This window comes from Anolis sagrei, chromosome Y, assembly GCF_037176765.1.
Source record: "Anolis sagrei isolate rAnoSag1 chromosome Y, rAnoSag1.mat, whole genome shotgun sequence".
NCBI lineage: Eukaryota > Metazoa > Chordata > Lepidosauria > Squamata > Dactyloidae > Anolis > Anolis sagrei.
In genome coordinates, this window is record NC_090035.1 from 78,087,512 (window position 1) to 78,111,561 (window position 24,050).

At 42.6% G+C, this 24,050-nt stretch overlaps 1 protein-coding gene across 1 annotated transcript in view; it reads left to right on the forward strand.

The window, feature by feature from the left end:
• Positions 1-498: 498 nt before the first annotated feature.
• Positions 499-24,050, forward strand: part of LOC137095696 (synaptosomal-associated protein 25-like) — a 44,496-nt gene continuing 20,944 nt past the window's right edge. Inside the window, exons 1-3 of the mRNA XM_067462497.1 lie at positions 499-576; positions 21,331-21,478; positions 23,853-23,894. Of these exons, the coding sequence (XP_067318598.1) occupies positions 21,407-21,478; positions 23,853-23,894 (114 nt within the window). The 5' untranslated portion in view covers positions 499-576; positions 21,331-21,406. The remainder of the gene's footprint in view (positions 577-21,330; positions 21,479-23,852; positions 23,895-24,050) is intronic.

Here is a 24,050-nt window from a genome sequence, read left to right on the forward strand (position 1 = left end):
GTTGCCCTAGGTTACAAAGACATCCAAGTTGCTCGGTTACCGAGATGCCCTAGTTGCCCCGGTTACAAAAGATGTCCGAGTTGCCTGGGTTACCATCGGACCAGGTGAAAGAGGATGCTCAGTGGGTACCAAAGGATGCACAAAAGGGCTGCGGGGATGGGATGCCGCAATTCAACACCACGACAAGTCCACTTTCGGGTGGCCTATGGCGGCCCAAAACAAGTCCCTTCAGGGGGGCCGAGGAGAAAAGTTCATGCCGAAGGAGTTGCCCAGGTGACCGAGCCTTCTCCAAATTGCCTTCTCCATCCCTCCATCCATCCTCAACGTCAGGTTGCCCCTGGCAACAGCATCCCTGGAGGGGAGAGCGGAGATTGGGTACCAGCCCCAGGCTCCCTCGGCCCCTCCCTGCCCCTCCCTTTGCCACGGCAGCCAATCGGAGAGCCTCCTCGCCTGCCCGTCAGGCCTTCTCGTCCAATGAGAGGCCTCCGGAGGCGGGTCTCCATCCTCAGCCAGATCTTGGGAAGAAGCAAAGTGGCAGCAGATCCCAAAGCGAAGGAGGTGGAGGAGATCCAACAGGTAAATAAACAAAGACTTTTCGGAGGTTGTTGTTATTTGGGGCTCGAGAAGCATCCTTTAGGGACTCCTATAGAAAAGTAAACAGCAGGAATGTTTTGATTTTGGGGGAAGCATGGTTGTTGTTGTTGAAATCTCATATTGCACTAAAACAGGTATGAGCAAATTTGGGCCCTCCAGGTGTTTTGGATTGCAACTCCCATCATTCCTAACAGCCTCAGGCCCCTTCCTTTTGCCCCTCAGCCGCTTAAGCGGCTGAGGGGCAAAAGGAAAGGGCCTGAGGCTGTTAGGAATGATGGGAGTTGCAGTCCAAAACACCTGGAAAATCCCAAATTTGCCCATACCTGCTTTCTCAGGTGCGTCACAGCGAAGATAAATATCCCCTCTCCTTTTCCAGCAACCTGTTGTTTACTTGTTTACTTTGTTTTGCATTTGTTTTGTTTTTGCTTTTGTCAAGTCTGGAAAGTTCGGCCCATTCCTTCCAGGTAGAAATTTGCAAAGTAGGTGTGTTTGTGAAACCTGAAAACACCCCAAAGCTTGCTATTCAAACTGCGATGTTTACAAAACTTGAACATCATAACAATACTAGAATGTGCAATTAATAGACTCTGCAGTAATAGAGTGTTCAATGTATTTATCTCTGCAATTAAGAGGCGGAGAAGTTTCTCGTCGACGCTAATGTGATCTTTTATTATTTTGCATCTGCACCAGGCAAAGTTTCTAACTTTGGGGATGCGTGCTAGCACTCCCTGCAAAGAGGACTGGCTCCCCGGAAGGAAGGGAAGGAGGAAGGAAAGAGAGAAGGAAGGAAGGATGAAAGGGAGGAAAGGAAGGGTGGAATGAAAAAGAGGGAGAGAGGGATGGAGGGAGGGAGAAGGGAAGGAAGGAAAGACAACAGGGAAGGAAGGATGGAATGAGAAAGAGGAAGAGAGGGAAAGAGGGAAGAAAGAGATAAGGAAAGAAAGACAAAAGGAAGGAAGGGAAGGAGGGAGGGAGGGAGGGAAGGTAGAAGGAAGGACAAAAGGGAGGAAAGGAAGGATGGAATGAGAAAGAGGGAGAGGGAAAGAGGGAAGAAAGAGATAAGGAAAGAAAGACAAAAGGAAGGAAGGAAGGAGGGAGGGAGGGAAAGAGGAAGGAAAGAGAGAAGGAAGGAAAAGGACAAAAGGGAGGAAAGGATGGAATGAGAAAGAGGGAGAAAGGGAAAGAGGGAGGAAAGAGTTAAGGAAAGAAAGACAACAAGGAAGGAAGGGAAGGAAGGAGGGAGGGAGGGAGGGAAGGTAGAAGGAAAGAGAGAAGGAAGGACAAAAGGGAGGGAAGGAAGGATGGAACGAGAAAGAGGGAGAAAGGGAAAGAGGGAGGAAAGAGTTAAGGAAAGAAAGACAAAAAGGAAGGGAAGGAAGGAAGGAGGGAGGGAAGGAGGAAGGAAAGAGAGAAGGGAGGGAGGGAGGAAGGATGAAAGGGAGGAAAGGAATGATGGAATGAGAAAGAGGGAGAGAGGGAAAGAGGGAGGAAAGAGTAAAGGAAAGAAAGACAAAAAGGAAGGAAGGAAGGAAGGAAGGAAGGAAGGAAGGAAGGAAGGAGGAAGGAAGGACGAAAGGGAGGAATAGAAGGATGGAATGAGAAAGCGGGAGAGAGAGAAAGAGGGAGGAAAAAGTTAAGGAAAGAAAGACAAAAAGGAAGGAAGGAAGGGAAGGAAGGAAGAAGGGAGGGAAGGAAAGAAAGAAGGAAGGAAGGGAAGGATGGAATGAGAAAAAGGGAGAGAGGGATGGAGGGAGGAGGGAAGAAAGGAAAGACAAAAGGGAAGGAGGGAAGGATGAAAGGGAGGAAATGAAGGAATGAGAAAGAGGGAGAGAGGGATGGAAGGAGGGAGGAGGAAAGAGTTAAGGAAGTAAAGACAAAAGGGAAGGAGGGAAGGATAGAAGGGAGGAAAGGAAGGATCAAATGAGAAAGAGGGAGAGAGGGAAGAAGGGAGGAAAGAGGGGATGAAAAACAAAAGGGAAGGAAGGGTGGAAGGAAAGGATGGAAGGGAGGAAGGAAAGAGAAAGGAAAAAGAGAAGGGAGGAAGAGAAGGATGGAGGGAAGAATAAAGGAAAGAGAAGGAAGGAAAGGCAAAAGGGAGGGAAGTAAGAAGAAAGAGGGAGAGAGGGAGGAAAAAGGGAAGGAAAGACGAAAGGATAGAAGGGAAGGATGGAAGGAGAAGAAGGGAGGGAAGGGAGGGCCGGAAGGAAAGAAAGAAGGAAAGACAAAAGGGAGAGAAGGAAGGAAGAAAGGATGGAAGGGAAAGATGGATAGAAGGAAGGAAGGAAGGGAAGGAGGAAGGAAGGAGAGAAGGAAGGATGAAAGGGAGGAAGAAGAAAGAGGGAGGGAGAAGGAGGGAAGGAAATGAGGGAGAGAGAAAAGAGAGAAGGAAAGAAATAGAGGGAAGGAAAGGGCCTGAGGCTGTTAGGAATGATGGGAGTTGCAGTCCAAAACACCTGGAGAGGGTCAAGTTTTCCCATACCTGCTTTCTGGGGTGCGTCACAGCGGAGAGTGGTTTGTCCTCCCCTTTTCTAGCAACCTGTTGTTTACTTGTTTGTTTTCGATTTGTTTTGGGATAGAAGGGAAGGAGAAAGAGGGAGGGAAGGAGGAAGGAAACACGGAAGGAAGGAAGGAAGGAAGGAAGGAAAGAAAGATAGGATAGTGAGAGCGAGGAGGGCCTGAGAAAAGAACCCAAGGGGCCATATCTGGCCCTAGGGCTTGGGTTTGCCATACCTGATCTACACTGTAGAGTTAACACAGTTTGAAACCACTTTAACCATAGCTCAATGCGATGCAGTCCTGACAGTCATAGTTTGAGAAAGCTTGCCACCTTCTCTGCCAAAAGAATGCAAATGACAACTCCCAAAATGATATAGCATTGGAAGTTGAAAGTGGTACCAAACCGCATTAATTCCACAATGTAAATGCACCCAGAGAGATGTTTGCATAATTGGTCCTGTGTCCAACTATATAATCCTTCTTCCAACAAGAGGTGGCCCAAAAAAGACAATTCCGGGCATAAATCCGATCCTGTTTCTAATCTAATCTGTCAGCCGCTACACAATGCCGATGCGTTAAGTGGTTGCATTAATATCCTGGCTAAGTGAGCCCTTGATCAAATGGCTTTGTTGTTGTTGTTTTTTTTTTAGTTCATTCAGAAGAAGTGCATTTGAACTGAGCGAGAGGAAAGAAAGAAAGAGGCACTTAAGCCCTCAACATTCGCTAGCAAGCATGCAAGATAATGTGAGAGCTTGCATTAGCGTATTGTGGATGCCGAAACCGTAGTGGGTTTTGCAAACTGGTGGCCTTTGGGGTATTAAACAGGCAACTTACCTATCTATGATGGGCCACTAAAAAGGCTACTTAAGGCAGCAATAACATGCAGAAAATTGCATTGCATTATTATCCATTATTAAGATGGATAAGTCATGCTTGGAACTCAATAGACTCTAGTTCTGATTATCTTAGGGAAGCCATTGTTGTTGTTGTTGTTGTTGTTGTTGTTGTTATTGTCACGTTTATTTACAAAGGTGTTGTACTCCTCCATGTTATAATGCATAGATATGTTCCAGAGCAGGAACACCTCTGACCTTAAACACCACGCCAGCTTGGTCAAATCAGCAAGCAGTTTATTGTAGAATATATGTAGGCCAAGCAGTAAAAAATAGCAAAACAGTAAAAGTCCAAAATCCAAGATAATCCATAAACTTCAAAGGGAAACCAGATCCATTAGTACATAGAAATCCACAACGCAAGGCACTTGAAACCATGAAAGAAAACAGCAGGAAAATCCCCTAGGCAAAACTTAAGCTTGGCACAAAAAACTTGATACATGAAACTCAGAGCACTTGAAAGAAAGACGGTGATAAAATTACAACGTTGACTCGACTGAGGCAACTGTCTCCCATGAATCATTATAAACCCTTTCCAGAACCCAAAACCGAAAGGAAAGCATTCTTTTTTTTTAGCAGTTTATTGTAGAATATATGTAGGCAAAGCAGTAAAAAAAATAGCAAAACAGTAAAAGTCCAAAATCCAAGATAATCCATAAACTTCAAAGGGAGACCAGATCCATTAGTGCATAGAAATCCACAAAGCAAGGCACTTGAAACCATGAAAGAAAACAGCAGGAAAATCCCATAGGCAAAACTTAAGCTTGGCACAAAAAACTTGATACATGAAACTCAGAGCACTTGAAAGCAAGACCGTGATAAAATAACAACGTTGACTCGACTGAGGCAGCTGCCTCCCGTGAATCATTATAAACCCTTATAAACCCTTATAAACCATTATAAACTTGAAAGCAAGACCGTGATAAAATAACAACGTTGACTCAACTGAGGCAACTGCCTCCCGTGAATCATTATAAACCCTTTCCAGAACCCAAAACCAAAAGGAAAGCATTCTTTTTAGCAGTTTATTGTAGAATATATGTAGGCAAAGCAGTAAAAAATAGCAAAACAGTAAAAGTTCAAAATCCAAGATAATCCATAAACTTCAAAGGGAGACCAGATCCATTAGTGCATAGAAATCCACAAAGCAAGGCACTTGAAACCATGAAAGAAAACAGTAGGAAAATCCCATAGACAAAACTTAAGCTTAGCACAAAAAACTTGATACATATAACTCAGAGCACTTGGAAGAAAGACGGTGATAAAATTACAACGTTGACTCAACTGAGGCAACTGTCTGCCATGAATAATTATAAACCCTTTCCAAAACCCAAAACCAAAAGGGAAGCATTCTTTTAAAGCAGTTTATTGTAGAATATATGTAGGCCAAGCAGTACAAAATAGCAAAACAGTAAAAGTCGAAAATCCAAGATAATCCATAAACTCCAAAGGTAAACCAGGTCCATTAGTGCACAGAAATCCACAAAGCAAGGCACTTGAAACCATGAAGGAAAACAGCAGGAAAACCCCATAGACAAAACTTAAGCTTGGCAACAAAAAAAAACAAAAAAAACTTGGTACATGAAACTCAGAGCACTTGAAAGCAAGACCGTGATAAAATAACAACGTTGACTCGACTGAAGCAACTGTCCCCCATGAATAATTATAAACCCTTTCCAGAAACCAAAACCGAAAGGAAAGCACTCTTTTTAGCAGTTTATTGTAGAATATATGTAGGCCAAGCAGTACAAAATAGCAAAACAGTAAAAGTCGAAAATCCAAGATAATCCATAAACTTCAAAGGGAAACCAGGTCCATTAGTGCACAGAAATCCACAAAGCAAGGCACTTGAAACCATGAAAGAAAACAACAGGAAAATCCCATAGGCAAAACTTAAGCTTGGCACAAAAAACTTGGTACATGAAACTCAGAGCACTTGAAAGCAAGACCGTGATAAAATAACAACGTTGACTCGACTGAGGCAGCTGCCTCCTGTGAATCATTATAAACCCTTATAAACCATTATAAACTTGAAAGCAAGACCGTGATAAAATAACAACGTTGACTCGACTGAGGCAACTGCCTCCATGAATCATTATAAACCCTTTCCAGAACCCAAAACTGAAAAAAAGCATTCTTTTTAGCAGTTTATTGTAGAATATATGCAGGCCAAGCAATAAAAAAATAGCAAAACAGTAAAAGTCCACAATCCAAAATAATCCATAAACTTCAAAGGGAGACCAGATCCATTAGTGCATAGAAATCCACAAAGCAAGGCACTTGAAACCATGAAAGAAAACAGCAGGAAAATCCCATAGGCAAAGCTTAAGCTTGGCAAAAAACTTGGTACATGAAACTCAGAACACTTGAAAGCAATACCGTGATAAAATAACAACGTTGACTCGACTGAGGCAACTGCCTCCCGTGAATCATTATAAACCCTTTCCAGAACCCAAAACCGAAAGGAAAGCATTCTTTTTTTAGCAGTTTATTGTAGAATATATGTAGGCAAAAACTCAGAGCACTTGAAAGTAATACCGTGATAAAATAACAACGTTGACTCAACTGAGGCAACTGCCTCCCATGAATCATTTTCCAGAACACAAAACCGAAAGGAAAACATTCTTTTTTACTTTCCCACTAGATAACGATTTGTTTATGGAGTCCCTGGAGGTACAGTGGGTTAAACCACTGAGCTGCAGAACTTGCTGACCGAAAGGTTGCTGGTTGAAATCTGGGGATCAGGGTGAGCTCCCACTGTTAGCCTCAGCTTCTGCCAACCTAGCAGTTCGAAAACATGCTAATGTGAGTTGATCAATAAGTACCGCCTCGGTGGGAAAGTAACAGAGCTCTATGCAGTCATGCCGGCCACATGATCTTGGAGGTGTCTATGGATAATGCCGGCTTCAAAGCTCATCCTTCATGCTGATCCTCCAGGTTCAGGAGGAGTCTAGCTCAAGAGTGAGATCAAAGATGCAACTACACTGTACAGTTAATGCAGTTTGGTTCCATTCAAATTGTTCTGGAGTCCCGGGAGTTGCAATCTGACACGGTCTTAATTGAGCCTTCTCTGCCAAAGCGTGCAAACTGTATTCGGTTTCCATAGCTCTGAGTCACAGCAGAGGAAATGGTGTCAAAAGTGCATTTATGCTATAATGCATAGATATGTTCCAACTGAACATTAGTAAGAACTTCCTGACACTTAGAGCTTGTAATAAATTCAGCAGTGGAATATATTATCTTGGAGTCTGGAGGAATCTCCTTCTCTGGAGGTTTTTAAGCCAAGGCTGGATGGCCATCTGTCAGGAGGGATTGAATGGTGTCTTCCTGTTGGTAAACTGGATGGCCCTTGGGGTCTCTTCCAAAGTTAGCACTCTTATGACAACAGAGGCTGGATGGTCATCTGCTGGGAGGGCTTTGATTGTGTAGGCTGAATGGCCATCTGTCAGGAGGGATTGATTGGTGTCTTCCTGCTAGTAAACTTAAAGGCCCTTGGGGTCTCTTCCAAAGCTAGCATTCTATGACTCAACAGAGACTGGGTGGTCATCTGGTGGGAGGGCTTTGATATTGTGAGGGCTGGATGGCCATTTGTCAGGGGGGATTGAATGGTGTCTTCCTGCTGGTAGACTGGGTGACCCTTGAGGTCTCTTCCAAAGCTAGCATTCTATGACTCAACAGAGGCTGGATGGCCATCTGTTGGGAGGGCTTTGGTTGTGTAAGCTGGATGACCATCTGTCAGGAAGGATTGAATGGTGTCTTTCTGCTGGTAGACTGAATGGCCCTTGGGGTCTCTTCCAAAGCTAACATTCGATGACAACAGAGGCTGGATGGTCATCTGTTGGGAGGGGTTTGATTGTGTATGCTGGATGGCCATCTGTCAGGAGGGATTGAATGGTGTCTTCCTGCTGGTAGACTGGATGGCCCTTGGGGTCTCTTCCAAAGCTAGTATTCTATGACTCAACAGAGGCTGGATGGCCATTTGTCAGGAGGGATTGTATGGTGTCTTCCTGCTGGTAGACTGGATGGCCCTTGGGGTCTCTTCCAAAGCTAGCATTCTATGACTCAACAGAGGCTGGATGGTCATCTGTTGGGAGGGCATTGATATTTTGTAGGCTGGATGGCCATCTGTCAGAAAGGATTGACTGGTGTCTCCTCACTGGTAAACTGGATGGCCCTTGGAGTCTCTTCCAAAGCTAGCATTCTATAACTCAACAGAGGCTGGATGGTCATCTGTTGGGAGGGCTTTGATTGTGTATGCTGGATGGCCATTTGCCAGGAGGGATTAAATGGTGTCTTCTTGCTGGTAAACTGGATGGCCCTTGGGATGTCTTCCAAAGCTAGCATTCTATGACTCAAAAGAGGCGGGATGGTCATCTGTTGGGAGGGCTTTCATTATGTAGGCTGGATGGCCATTTGTCAGGAAGGATTGACTGGTGTCTTCCTGCTGGTAGACTGAATGGCCCTTGGGGTCTCTTCCAAAGCTAGCATTCTATGACTCAACAGAGGCGGGATGGTCATTTGTTGGGAGGGCTTTGATTGTGTAGGCTGGATGGCCATTTGCCAGGAGGGATTAAATGGTGTCTTCTTGCTGGTAAACTGGATGGCCCTTGAGGTGTCTTCCAAAGCTAGCATTCTATGACTCAACAGAGGCTGGATGGCCATTTGTCAGGAGGGATTGAATGGTGTCTTCTTGCTGGTAAATTGGATGGCCCTTGGGGTCTAGCATTCTATGACTCAACAGAGGATGGGTGGTCATCTGCTGGGAAGGTTTTGATATTGTGTAGGCTGGATGGCCATCTGTCAGGAAGGATTGAGTGGTGTTTTTCCTGCTGGTAAACTAGATGGCCCTTGGGGTCTCTTCCAAAGCTAGCATTCTATGACTCAACAGAGGCGGGATGGCCATCTGCTGGGAGGGCTTTGATTGTGTTTCCTCCGTAGCAGAAAGGGGTTAGACTAGATGGCCTTTGGAGTCTCTTCCCACTCTATGATTCCATGGTTTAACACCGGCAAACGTTCTGTGTTATTTTCTTCCTGGGCTGTCGGAGGGACGTATCTGAAGATTCATCTGCAATATGGCTTTTGTTTGTTTTTGCTTTCTGCATTTTAATCAGATCAAGCCTTTTAATCAGATCAAGACAGAAGAGATAAACAGAGGGGGGGGGGGGGAAATCTGAACACGCATGTCAGAAGTATTACAATGAGGAAGATTTCCATATATCAATGATGGAGAATTGAAGACACAGATACACTTTTGGGCCCCAAAAGACCTTGGAGTGCCATTCCTATACACACACACACACACACACACACAAGCTTGGGTACCTGGTGTTGCCCAGGGTAATTATTTTTTTTTAATTTACAAAATGCATAAGGTTGTGGTGAGCCCGTGGCATAGTTTGTCATGTGTTGGGCAAGTTTGCTCTAGATCATGTATGGGCAAACCCAGGCCTGGGAGCTGGATGTGGCTCCTTGGGCCCTTTTCTGAGGCCCTCCTCACTCTCACCATCCTATCCTTCCTTCCTTCTCTCTTTCCTTCCTCCTTCCCTCCCTCTTTCCCCTTCCCTTCCACTCTTTCGTCCTTCCTTCCTTCTCTCCCTCTTTCTCCTTCCTTCTTTCCTTTTGTCTTTCTCTCCTTCTCTCTTTTCTTTATCCTTCCTTCATCCTTCCCTTCCCTTTCTTCCTTCTCTACCTCCTTTTCATCCTTCCCTTCCTCCTTTTCTTCCTTCCTTCTTTTTTCCTTCCTCCTTCCTTTGCTTCTTTCCATCCTTCACTTCCACCCGTTCATCCTTCCTTCCTCTTTCTCCTTCCTTCCTTCCTTCCTTCCTTCCTTCCTTCCTTCCTTCCCTTTTGCCTTTCCTTCTTTCTCTTTTTCCTTCATCCTTCTCTCCTTCCCTTCCACTCTTTTGTCCTTCCTTCCTTCTCTCCCTCTTTCTCCTTCCTTCTTTCCTTTTGTCTTTCCCTCTTTCTCTCCTTTCTTTAGCCTTCCTTCATCCTTCCCTTACCTTCCTTCCTTTCTTCCTTCTCTTCCTCTTTTTCATCCTTCCCTTCCTCCTTTTCGTTCTTCCTTCTTTTTTCCTTCCTCCTTCCTTTCCTTCTTTCCATCTTTCACTTCCACCCGTTCATCCTTCCTTCCTCTTTCTCCTTCCTTCCTTCCTTCCTTCCTTCCTTCCTTCCTTCCTTCCTTCCCTTTTGCCTTTCCTTCTTTCTCTTTTTCCTTCATCCTTCTCTCCTTCCCTTCCACTCTTTCGTCCTTCCTTCCTTCTCTCCCTCTTTCTCCTTCCTTCTTTCCTTTTGTCTTTCCCTCCTTCTCTCCTTTCTTTAGCCTTCCTTCATCCTTCCCTTCCTTTCTTTCTTCCTTCTCTTCCTCCTTTCCACCCTTCCCTTCCTCCTTTCTTTCTCCCTTCCTTCTTTTTTTCCTTCCTCCTTCCTTTCCTTCCTTCCATCCTTCATTTCCACCCGTTCATCCTTCCTTTCCTGTTTCCTTCCTCTTTCTCCTTCCTTCCTTCCTTCCTTCCTTCCTTCCTTCCTTCCTTCCTTCCTTCCCTTTTGCCTTTCCTTCCTTCTCTCTTTCCTTCATCCTTCCCTTCATTCCTTCCATACTTCCCTTCCACCCTGTCATCCTTTCCTCCCCTTTGACTTTCCTTCCTTCTCTCCTTCCTTTATCCTTCCCTTCCTGCCATCCATCCATCTTTTCCTCCCTTCCTTCTCTTTTTCCTTCCTCATTCCCTTCCTTCCTTCCTTCCTTCCTTCTCTTCCTCCCTTTCATCCTTCCTTTCCTCCCTTCTTTCCTTCTTTTTCTCCCTTCCTAGTTGGGCATTTCAGAGCAATTTCGCTTCCTGTGAGTCGAACTCTGCTAGACGTAAGATGCATCTACACAGTAGAATTAATGCAGTTGGATACCACTTCAACTGCGGTGACCCAATGCTGCGGAACTTTTGGAGCTATGGAAAGTCTTCCGCCTTTTCTGGCAAAGTGTGTTTGGTCTTCAGCAAACTACAACTCCCACAACTCCATGGCATTCGGTTACGGTGGTTCAAGTGGTGCCAAACCGCATTAATTCTACAGTGTAGAATATTTCGTAGATTATAGCGAAGCGTGGCCATATGTCTGCAAAGATAGCCGTGCAAAGTTGCCCTCTAGATGTCCCACATCCACGGACGGAATGAGCATAATGGAAACATAATGGAAGGCAATTTTATTTTTTTCTAATTTTGCAATAGCAACTTCAGCATCTCTTCCAGAGGCTTTTTATGGTGCGCCCCGTTGGTGCCGCGCAGCACGTCTCTAAGTGCAGATCAATGGGCCATTGGCAGTCGATGAGCAAGAGCTGTGGGCCGGCCATGGTCTAACAATAGCATATTTCCATACAATATGGAAAGAATAGGAATAGGCTCCTACGCTGCAAAAAGAACGAGAAATTCAGTCCATGCCTGACTAATTGATCAGATCTTCTCTCTTGTCCTTTTCTAATAATCCTAACCTTCAATACATACCCCCTTGAAGTATCCATCGATCCATATATCTATCTACTGAGACATCTACCAGATAGATGTTTCTACTGAGTATCCATCGATCCATATATCTATCTACTGAGACATCTACCAGATAGATCTGTTTCTACTGAGTATCCATCGATCCATCCATATATCTATCTACCGAGATATCTATATCTATCAATCTATCATCAACGTCATCTACTTACCTATCATGAAGACATCTATCTGTCCATCCATCCATCTATATCTCTTTCTACTGAGTATCCATCGATCCATCCATATATCTATATACTGAGACATCTATATCTATCGATTTATCATCATCGTCATCTACTTACCTATCATGAGATATCTATCTGTCCATCCATCCATCCATCCATCCATCTATATCTGTTTCTACTGAGTATCCATCGATCCATCCATATATCTATCTACTGAGACATCTATGTCTATCAATCTATCATCAACGTCATCTACTTACCTATCATGAAGACATCTAGATAGATAGATAGATAGATAGATAGATAGATAGATAGATAGATGGATAGATAATAAATGTCTCAGTATATGGATAGATAGATGTCTAGATAGGTCTAGATAGGTAGATAGATAGATGTCTCAGTAGATAGATATATGGATGGGTCGATGGTACTCAGTAGAAACAGATATAGATGGATGGATGGATGGATGGACAGATAGATGTCTCATGATAGGTAAGTAGATGACATCAATGATAGATTGATAGATATAGATGTCTCAGTAGATAGATATATGGATGGATCGATGGATACTCAGTAGAAACAGATATAGATGGATGGATGGATGGATGGATGGATGGACAGATAGATGTCTCATGATAGGTAAGTAGATGACGTCAATGGTAGATTGATAGGTATAGATGTCTCAGTAGATAGATATATGGATGGATCGATGGATAATCAGTAGAAACAGATATAGATGGATGGATGGATGTCTAGATAGATGTCTCAGTAGATAGATATATGGATGGATTGATGGATGCTCAGTAGAAACAGATATAGATGGATGGATGGACAGATAGATGTCTTCATGATAGGTAAGTAGATGACGTTGATGATAGATCGATAGATATAGATGTCTCAGTAGGTAGATATATGGATGGAGGGATGGATAGTTTATCTATCTATCCATCCATCCATCCATATATATGTATCTACTGAGACATCTATATCTATCGATCTATCATCATCGTCATCTACTTACCTATCATGAGACATCTATCTAGACATCCATCCATCCATATCTGTTTCTACTGAGTATCCATCAATCCATCCATATATCTATCTATCTACTGAGACATCTATCAGACAGACAGACAGACAGATAATAAATGTCTCAGTATATGGATGGATAGATGTCTAGATAGGTAGATAGATAGATGTCTCAATACATGGATGGCTGGATGAATGGATAAATGTCTCATTAGATAGATGGATGAATTGATGTCTCTATAGACAGACAGACAGATAGATAGATGTCTCATTAGATGGAGGGATGGAGGGATGGAGGGATGGAGGGATGGAGGGATGGAGGGATGGAGGGATGGAGGGATGGAGGGATGGAGGGATGGAGGGATGGAGGGATGGAGGGATGGATAGATAGATAGATAGATAGATAGATAGATAGATAGACAGACGTCTCAGTATATGGATGGCTGGATGGATAACTGTCTCAATAGGTAGATGGGTGAATTGATGTCTAGATAGATAGATAGATAGATAGATAGATAGATAGATAGATAGTCTCATTAGATGGATGGATGGACGGACAGATAGATGTCTCACTAGATAGATGCATGGATGGATAGATATCTCAGATAGATAGATAGATAGATAGATAGATAGATAGATAGATAGATAGATAGATGTCTCACTAGATAGATGCATGGATGGATGAACTGATGTCTCAGTCGATAGACGTATGGAATGATGGATGGATGGATGGATGGATGTCTCGATAGATATTATTTATTTATTTATTTATTTATTATAAATAGATAGATAGATAGATAGATAGATAGATAGAGATAGATAGATAGATAGATAGATAGATAGATAGATAGACAGATCTCTCAGTAGATAGATGCGTGGATGGATGTCTCAGTAGATCAACGCATGTATGTTTGGATAGATGTCTCGATAGATAGATAGATAGATAGATAGATAGATAGATAGATAGATAGATAGCAAAAGCTTGGAACAGCATAGAGAAGGGCGAACAGCCCAGTGGTGTTTCCTCTTCTGCCTGTGCTTCTGTTCAGAAGATTTCATGCTCCTTTTCTGTCCCTGTGATCATTGCATTTTGGAAAATGTGGCTTGTTGTGGAAACAACAATTGGAGATCTGGTTTCAGTGAAGACCACTTTCCCCCATGACAATAACTCTTCCAGGAGTGCATTTCCCTTTCGAGAGAGAGATTCCTCTCACTTCCTGTTGTCTCAGCTCCGTTCTTAACTAGGAGTCATTTGTAAGTCGGATGTTTGTAACCTGGGGACCACCTTTAGCTTTGACAACATCTCAATTGAGAAGCCAATGTCTATGCTGCAGAGGAGCACAACTTGGCAGAGAAGTTGGCAACCTCGGTGTCCAGCCTTGCGTCCTATTTCTCTCCGTCGTTGGCAATATGTCAGATTTCTCCTGTGGGAATTGTGTGCTGGTGGTATGGAGGGAACCTGTCGTAATGGCATTATCTCTGCTTTCAGTGCCAAAAGAGATCTATCCGAAAGGTTATTGTAGCGGGAAGGGACGCTGGTGCGGCGCCAGGCCCATTCATTATCATCATTATCATTCAGATTCCCACGTCACGAAGGCTGCGGCGTCTAATGCAATTGAACCCCCTCTCCTTTTTCCTTTTTCCAAACTGTTTCCTCCCCCAGATGAAAAGAAATATAATAATTCAGGTGGATGAGTCATTCCGGCCAGCGTTCGGCTTTCAGGCAGATCTGACGCCAAGCCTTTCGTCGGATCTGCTTCGCCGACTTTGAGACCTTGCTCCTTGGACCAAGAACATGTTACATATTCACATCCACAACCCTTGCTTCCTCCGTTATTAAAACAGACCGTTTGAACAAGTCTCATTTGCATGCTAATCAAAACGTTCATTTTAATTGAGCAAGTTTCCAGTATTTGTTCTATTATCTGGAGATCACGCCTATTTGCTTACACATCGCATAATTGAAATGCGATGGTAAATAATAGGGTGAGTATCCCTTACCCAAAATGAATATTCCCTGTTTTGGATAGTCTGGAATACTTGAATAACCATAGTGAGATATCTTGGAGATGGGACCCAAGTCTCAATGATGATATGAACTCTGGAAGATTGACATCAAATACATTGGGAGATATCACTGAGATGGGACCCCAAAATGCTTGGGAGCCAAAATATTCCCTATTTTGGATAGTTTGGAATACTTGAATAACCATAGTGAGATATCTTGGAGATGGACCCAAGTCTCAATGATGGGATGAACTCTGGAAGATTGACATCAAATACATTGTGAGATGTTACTGAGATGGGACCCCAACTGAAACATGAAATTCATACATTGTGGAATCCTTGTGTATATACTATCTCTTGAGATGGGACCCAAGTCTCAATATGAAATGCATGGTTATGGAGGACTTGCATAAACATAGTGAGATAATCTAAACATGAAATTAATGCATATGGAAGATGGATGGATGGATGGATAGATACGTATCTCAGTAGACAAATGGATGGATGGATGGATGGATGGATGGATGGATGGATGGATGTTTCAATAGATGGATGCATGAATGGATAGTTGGAATGATAGCTAGATAGCTAGATAGCTAGATAGATGTCTCAGTGGATGGATGTTTCAATAGATGGATGCATGAATGGATAGCTGGAATGATAGATAGATAGATAGATAGATAGATAGATAGATAGATAGATAGATAGATGTCTCAGTGGATGGATGGATGTTTCAACAGATGGATGCATGAATGGATAGCTGGAATGATAGATAGATAGATAGATAGATAGATAGATAGATAGATAGATAGATGTCTCAGTGGATGGATGGATGGATGTTTCAACAGATGGATGCATGAATGGATAGCTGGAATGATAGATAGATAGATAGATAGATAGATAGATAGATAGATAGATAGATAGATGTCTCAGTGGATGGATGGATGTTTCAACAGATGGATGCATGAATGGATAGCTGGAATGATAGATAGATAGATAGATAGATAGATAGATAGATAGATAGATAGATAGATAGATAGATAGATAGATGTCTCAGTGGATGGATGGATGTTTCAATAGATGGATGCATGAATGGATAGCTGGAATGATAGATAGATAGATAGATAGATAGATAGATAGATAGATAGATAGATGTCTCAGTGGATGGATAGATAGATAGATAGATAGATAGATAGATAGATAGATAGATTGTTTTTGTCATGTCAGGAGCGACTTGAGAAACTGCAAGTCGCTTCTGGTGTGAGAGAATTGGCCATCTGCAAGGACGTTACCCAGGGGATGCCCGGATGTTTTTGATGTTTTACCACCCATGTGGGAGGGTTCTCTCATGTCGCCGTGTAGGGAGCTGGAGCTGACAGAGGGAGCTCATATGCGCTCTCCGCGGATTCAAAACTGCAACCTGTCAGTCTTCAGGCCTGCCGACACAAGGGTTTAACCCACTGTGCCACTGGGAAGATCTGCATTGGATGGATAGATAGATAGATAGATAGATAGTACTTGGTAGATGTATGTATGTATAGCTAGCTAGAGGTCTTAGTAGATGAATTGATGACTAGCTAAATAGCTAAACAGATAGATGTCTTACTAGATGGATGGTTGGATAGATAGATAGATAGATAGATAGATAGATAGATAGAGGTCTTAATAGATGAATGGATGAATAGATAAATAGCTAAATAGATAGATCGATGTTTCAGTGGATGGATGGATGGATGGATGGATAGATAGATAGATAGATAGATAGATAGATAGATAGATGTCTCAGTTGATGGATGGATGGATGGATGGATGGATAGATGTCTCAGTGGATGGATGGATGGATGGATGTCTCAATAGATGAATGGGTGGATGAATGGATGGATGGATGAATGGATAGATAGATCGATTGATTGATCGATAGATAAATAGACAGATGTCTCAATAGATGGATGGATGGATGGATGGATGGATGGATAGACGTCTCAGTGGATGGATGGATGGATGGATGGATGGATGGATGGATGTCTCAATAGATGAATGGGTGGATGGATGGATAGATAGATAGATAGATAGATAGATAGATAGATAGAAAAAGAAGAAGAAGAAGAAGAGGGAGGAGGAGGAGGAGGAAGAAGTAGTTTATTTTTCTACCCCGCCTCCATCTCCCCAAGGGGACTCGGGGTGGCTTACATGGTTACAAATTAAAATGAGACAAAACAGCATAAAAATAATAACGTACATCAAGCAACAGTAACCCAAATTTTGGAGACGGGAAAGGGGCCAACATACAAACTGATTAAAAAGTAGAGAGATCAATAAGGTGGATAGGAACATAAATGGCACAAGAGATATCATGGAAACAGAACAATTAAACAGGATCAGATAGATGTTTCAATTGATGGATGGGTGGATGGATAGCAAGAAGGCTAGATAGCTAAATAGCTGGATGGATGGATGGACACATATAGACAGATAGATGTCTCAATAGATTGATTGATGCATGGATGGTTGAATGGATGGATAGATTGATAGATTTCTCAGTAGATGGATAAACACACACAGACAGATAGATATCTCTGTAGATTGATCGATGGATAGTTGAATTGATGGATAGATAGATAGATAGATAGATAGATGTCTCAGTAGATAGATTGATGGGTGGGTGGCTGAGTGGATAGATGATAGATAGATAGATAGATAGATAGATAGATAGATAGATAGATAGATGTCTTAGTAGATGGGTGGACGGACGGACGGACGGATGGACAGACAGACAGATAGATAGATGTCTTAGTAGATGGGTGGATGGATGGATGGATAGATAGATAGATAGATAGATAGATAGATGTCTTAGTAGATGGGTGGATGGATGGATGAATGGATGGATGGATGGATGGATAGATAGATGTGGATGGATGGATGGATGGATGTCTCAATAGATAGATGTCTTGGTAAATGCATGGATGGATGGATGGATGGATGGATTGATACATAGATGTCCTAATCTATGGCTGGCTGGCTGGCTTGCTGGCTAGATAGACAGACAGACAGACAGACAGATGTCTCAGTGGATGGATGGATGGATAGATAGACAGACAGACAGATAGATGTCTCAGTGATGAGTCGCAAGTAAACATGAAGCTATTTTTTTCATATGCATCTGAATGTCATTTTATATAAAGTATTTTAATAACACTGGGCACAAGTTTTTGTACGTGGAACCATCCAAAAGCAAAGGTGTCACTGTCTCAGCCAAGTATATGGACAATTTTGGAGTATTTCAGGTTTCAGGATTCTGGATCAGGGATACTCAACATAGATAGTGTCTCCTCCATTCTGAAGGCAGCTTTCTGTTCCAACGCTACAGTATTGAATGTTAAACGGATGCTTCAGTTTTGTTCTTCTTCAGAATATTAGCACCAAAGTTATTTTTAATTGCTCTATTTAATATGAAGCCAAAACGCTCCAGCCTGAGTGTGTACCTGTGAATTGGTTTATAGCGATTCAGTGTGAAAAACATTGGAGCTGACAAATTTGAGACATTGCAGTGCATGTCAAGAATGCCCGAGACTTTAAAAAACAACTTCCAGTAGACTCTCAATTAAGCAGAACTCTCAAGCAACTGGTGAAAAACCCCAAAGAAATAATACTTTCAGTTAAAGATCAAAATAAAATCTTTTAAAAGACTGTATTTCAATATGAATATCAAGTCATTGCAGAGTTTATGGTGTGTTATTGTATAGGGTATAATATTAGGGTTTTTAAAAAAATAGTAACTCTCAAGCAACCAGAAGTTGCATTAACCCAAGCACCTTGGGAGCAGGTTAACAGGATCCCATTTACACTGCCATATAACCTAGATTGAAACTGCATTACATGGCAGTGCAGATGGGACCTGAGAGTCTACTGCACTGATGAACTATTATAGACTATCACTACAATGGGAATATATATTTTAATATTTAATAAGATCAATGTCTTAGTAGATGGATGGATGGATGGATGGATGGATGGATGGATGGACAGGCGGACAGGTGGACAGATGGGTGGGCAGACAGACAGATAGATGTCTTGGTGGGTGGGTGGATGGGTGGATGGATAGATAGATAAATAGATAGATGTCTCTGTAGATGGATGAATGATAGATAGATAAGATAGATAGATGTCTCTGTAGATGGATGATAGATAGATAGATAGATAGATAGATAGATGTCGCAGTAGATGGATGGATGGATGAATACACAGACAGGGAGACAGATGGATAGCTTTCTCAGTAGATGGATGGATGGGTGGGTGGGTGGGTGGGTGAGTAGATAGATGTCTCAGTATATGGATGGATGGACAGATGGATGGATGATAGATAGATAGATAGATAGATAGATAGATAGATAGATGTCTCTGTAGATGGATGAATGAATAGACAGACAGGGAGACAGATGGATAGCTGTCTCAGTGGATGGATGGTTGGTTGGATGGGTAGATAGATGTCTCAGTAGATGGATGGATGGATGGATGGATGATAGATAGATAGAGATAGATGTCTCAGTAGATGGATGGATGAATAGACAGACAGGGAGACAGATGGATAGCTTTTTCAGTAGATGGATGGGTATAGATGTCTCAGTAGATGGATGGATAGATGACAAATAGATGTCTCAGTAGATCGATGGATGGATGGATTAATAGACAGACAGGGAGACAGACGGATAGCTTTCTCAGTAGATGGATGGATGGATGGATGGATGGATGGGTAGATAGATGTCTCAGTAGATGGATGAATAGATGACAAATAGATAGATGTCTCAGTAGATCGATGGATGGATGGATGAATAGACAGACAGGGAGACAGACGGATAGCTTTCTCAGTAGATGGATGGATGGATGGGTAGATAGATGTTTCAGTAGATGGATGGATGGATATCTTAGTGATGGAACCAAACATGAAGCTATTTATGTTTCATATGCACCAAACAGGCCACTAAGCATTGAATTTGTTGTTGTTGGATGCCTTCACGTTGTTTCTGACCTAAGGTGACCCTAGGATTGAGTTTCATAGAAAAAAACCAGAACATTAAACAACATGAGACTGTTGTCAAGATGGCAAAATAGATCTACGTGGGGCTGCAGCTGTTTGCTTTTGCCTGAGTCTGTTGGGAAAGGCATATTCTTCTCCTTTTCTTCTATTGCCCTTTCATTTTGCAAAAAAAGAAGCCAGATTTCCCATTTGTCTCAGGATCCTTCACATCTTCCTTGCCCAGTGACACTACCTACTGGTTCCTTTTCCCTTCGACTCTCAATGGAGGAAATAAATTCTGTTTTCCCACCTCCTCCTTTTCTTTGCAGTTACAAAATAAACATGCCCGGGTGGCTATTTTTAATGTGCAAAAGAAGGTGGGTGCAAGGGAAGATCTGGGAAGGAGGAGGAGAGGAGGAGGAGGAGGAGGAGGAGGAGGAGGAGGAGGAGGAGGAGAAGGCATTTCATGGATCGAAAGGAGCAAACAGCTGCACTTTTCAAGCAGGATAATGATATGTTTTCAGGCTGCTGAAGAATTGTATTGCAATTGAAATGGGCTGGAGCAGATCCATCCAAGGCAGGTCCTTTGGTAGGAATATCACTCAGAAGAGTCACTAAATGGTTACAACCAAGGCAAGGTTGACCAAGGAAGAATATATATTTCTGGTCTTTATGGACAAAGGGTTCTCTACAGTGTAGAATTAACCCAGTGTGACACCACTTTAACTGCCATGGCTCAATGCCCAGGGATTTGTAGTTTGGCAAGGTCTAAACTCAATGGAGATGCAGTCGTAGAAGATGGCAGAATTTGCTATGACCTATTGTCCCTTGGTTGATCAAGGACCATAATTGGTGCATCTACATTGCAGAATTAATTCAGTTTGGCACCAGTTTGGCATAGTGGGTTAAACCACTGAGCTACTCAGCTTGTTGATCAAAAGGTTGCAGGTTTGAATCTGGGGAGCAGCGTGAGCTCCTGCTGTCAGCCCCAGCTTCTGCCAACCTAGCAGTTCGAAAACATGCAAATGTGAGTAGATCAATAGGTTTCTCTCCGGCAGGAATGTAATGGCACTTCTTGCAGTCATGCTGCCCACATGACCTTGGAGGCATCTATGGACAACGCTGGCTCTTCGGCTTAGAAATGGAGATGTGCACTAGCCCCCAGAGTCGGACACGACTGGAGAAAACCTTTACCTTTACCTAACTGGTATAGTTTAATACAATGGAATCAATGCAATGACTCGATATGATGGAATACAATAGGATGAGAACTGTAGTTTGTTGAGGCACTAACACTCTTTGGCACAAGGGGTGTAAAGCTTTGTGAAACTACAACTCCCAGGATTCCATAGTATTGGGTCAAGTGGGGCCAAACTGCGTTCATTCTACAGTGTAGATGTACTCGAGGATCGTGACTTGTTGGAATCTGATGTGTGAGGCATTGATGAGCGAGGTATTGATTTGTCAGAAGAATGGCATTTTAGACCTTGGAACTATAATGGCAGCAAATCACCTTTAAGCAATAACTTCCCAGACTCTCTGGATGAGTATCTGATAAAATGTGTTTCTTCCCTTTGCAGTGATCTCTCTGGCTTTTTCTCACGGGGTGTTGGAGTCATTCACAGAAGGGCAGCCTCTTCTCCGTAGGATCCCAGCATGGCAGTCAACGGCGTGGCGGGACCCGAATTGGGTGGCCTTGAAGAGCGCATCCACCAGGTCAACGTGGAGGTAGGGAAATCAAGGGTACACTATCATGGTGGTTTTATGAACACCAATGGTGTGGGTAACAGTGCTTGCTGGCATTACCAGAGCAATGCAGTGCCCAACTTGTCAATTGAGCCCAGTCTTGAAACATATTTGGCACTCTTGTGTCTTCAGTTGGTGACTTCTTGTGCTGGAAGAATAGACTATTTTGGCCTCAAATTTCTTCCTACATATGGCCACTTTCTACTTATTGGCACTTCCTACTTGTTGGCATTCCTGTGTCTTTAGTTAGTGGCTTTCTGCACTGAAAGGAAAACCTATCTTGCTCTCTTCCTACATATTAGTGCTTCATACTTATTGGCACTTCCTACTTTTTGGCACTCCTGTGTCTTTAGTTGGTAGCTTATTGTACAGGAAGGAAAAGCTTCCTTGGTCTCAAATTACTTCCTACATATGGGCACTTTTTACTTATTGGCATTTCCCTACTTGTTGGCACTCCTGTGTCTTTAGTTAGTGGCTTCCTGGATTGAAAGGAAAACATATCTTGGTCTCAAATTTCTTCCTACATATGGGCACTGTTTACTTATTGGTGCTTCCTACTTTTTGTTACTCCTGTGTCTTTAGTTAGTGGCTTCCTGGACTGAAAGGAAAACATATCTTGGTCTCAAATGTCTTCCTACATATTAGTGCTTCATACTTATTGGTGCTTCCTACTTTTTGGCACTCCTGTGTCTTTAGTTGGTAGCTTATTGTACTGGAAGGAAAAGCTTCCTTGGCCTCAAATTACTTCCTACATATGGGCACTTTTTACTTATTGACATTTCTTACTTGTTGGCACTCCTGTGTCTTCAGTTAGTGACTTCCTGTATTGAAAGGAAAACAAATCTTGGTCTCAAATGTCTTCCTATATATTAGTGCTTCATACGTATTGGTGCTTCCTACTTTTTGTTACTCCTGTGTCTTTAGTTAGTGGCTCCCTGGATTGAAAGGAAAACATATCTTGGTCTCAAATGTCTGCCTACATATTAGCATTTTTACTTATTGGCACTTCCTACATGTTGGCACTCCTGTGTCTTCAGTTGGTAACTTCCTGTGCTGGAAGGATATGCTATCTTGGCTTCAATTTTTTCCTACATATGGGCACTTTTTACTTATTGGCACTTCCTACTTGTTGGCACTCCTGTGTCTTTAGTTAGTGGCTTTCTGCATTGAAAGGAAAATCTATTTGGGTCTCAAGTGTCTTCCTACATATTAGCACTCCATACTTATTGGCGCTTCTTACTTTTTGTTACCCCTGTGTCTTTAGTTAGTGGCTTACTGGATTGAAAGGAAAACATATCTTGGTCTCAAATTTCTTCCTACATATGGGCACTTTTTACTTATTGGTATTTCCTACTTGTTGGCACTCCTGTGTCTTTCGTTAGTGGCTTCCTGGATTGAAAGGAAAACCTATCTTGGTCTCACATGTCTTCTTACATATTAGCAGTTTTTTACTTATTGGCACATCCTACTTCCTGGCATGCCTGTGTCTTTAGTTGATGGCTTCCTACACTGGAAGGAAAACCTTAGCTTCAGATTTTTTCCTACATATTGGCACTTCCTATTTTTGGGGCTCCTGTGTCTTTACTTGGTGGCTTCCTGCACTGGAAGGAAAAGCTGTCTTGGCCTCAGATTTCTTCCTACAGATTCACACTTCTTACTTACTGACATGTCCCAATTTTTAGCACTCCTGTGTCTTTAATTGGTGGCTTCCTGTACTGGAAGAGAAAGCTTCCTTGATCTCAAATTTCTTCCAAATTATTGGCACTTCTTACTTATTGTCACATCCTACTTCCTGGCACTCCTGTGTCTTTAGCTGCTGGCTTCCTACACTGGAAGGAAAACCTACTTTAGCCTCAGATTTCTTCCTACATATTGGCACTTCCTACTTTTTGGCACTCTTGTGTCTTTACTTGGTAGCTTCCTGCACTGGAAGAAAAAGCTGCCTTGGCCTCAGATTTCTTCCTACTTGTTGGCACTCTCTACTTATTGGCACTTCCTACTTCCTGTGTCTTTCGTTGGTGACATCCTGCACTGGAAGGAAAAGCTGGCTTAGCTTTAAATTTCTCGTTACTTATTGGTACTTCTTACTTATTGACACTATTGTGTCTTTAGTTAATGGTTTCCTTAATAATTAAGATCTGCAACCAAAGCACACCATTTGATTTTTGGATATCAAATCTGGATATCAACTCAATTTAGGGTTCAGAAGCCATCCTGGTTATCCAAGACTCTCGGGTTTAGTTTGACTACTCCCATGTTCCTCTTAAACAGTGACCCGACAGGAGAGGTGCCAAACCCCGGTGATTTGCCCATGACTTGTACTGCATTCATGTTATTTGTCTCTTCTCTCCTGCAGTCTTTGGAGAGCACCCGGCGGATGCTGCAGCTGGTGGATGAGGTAAGGAAATACACAAAAGGGCATGAATGGACGCATTCAGCAACTTGCCCACAATGCTGTCCTGTGGCTTCGTTTGCTAGCCTTGGCTCTCATTAAGTGGTCATGGCGCCACGTGACCAAGAGATGGAATGCAAAGATGATGCCCTTTTGATTCAA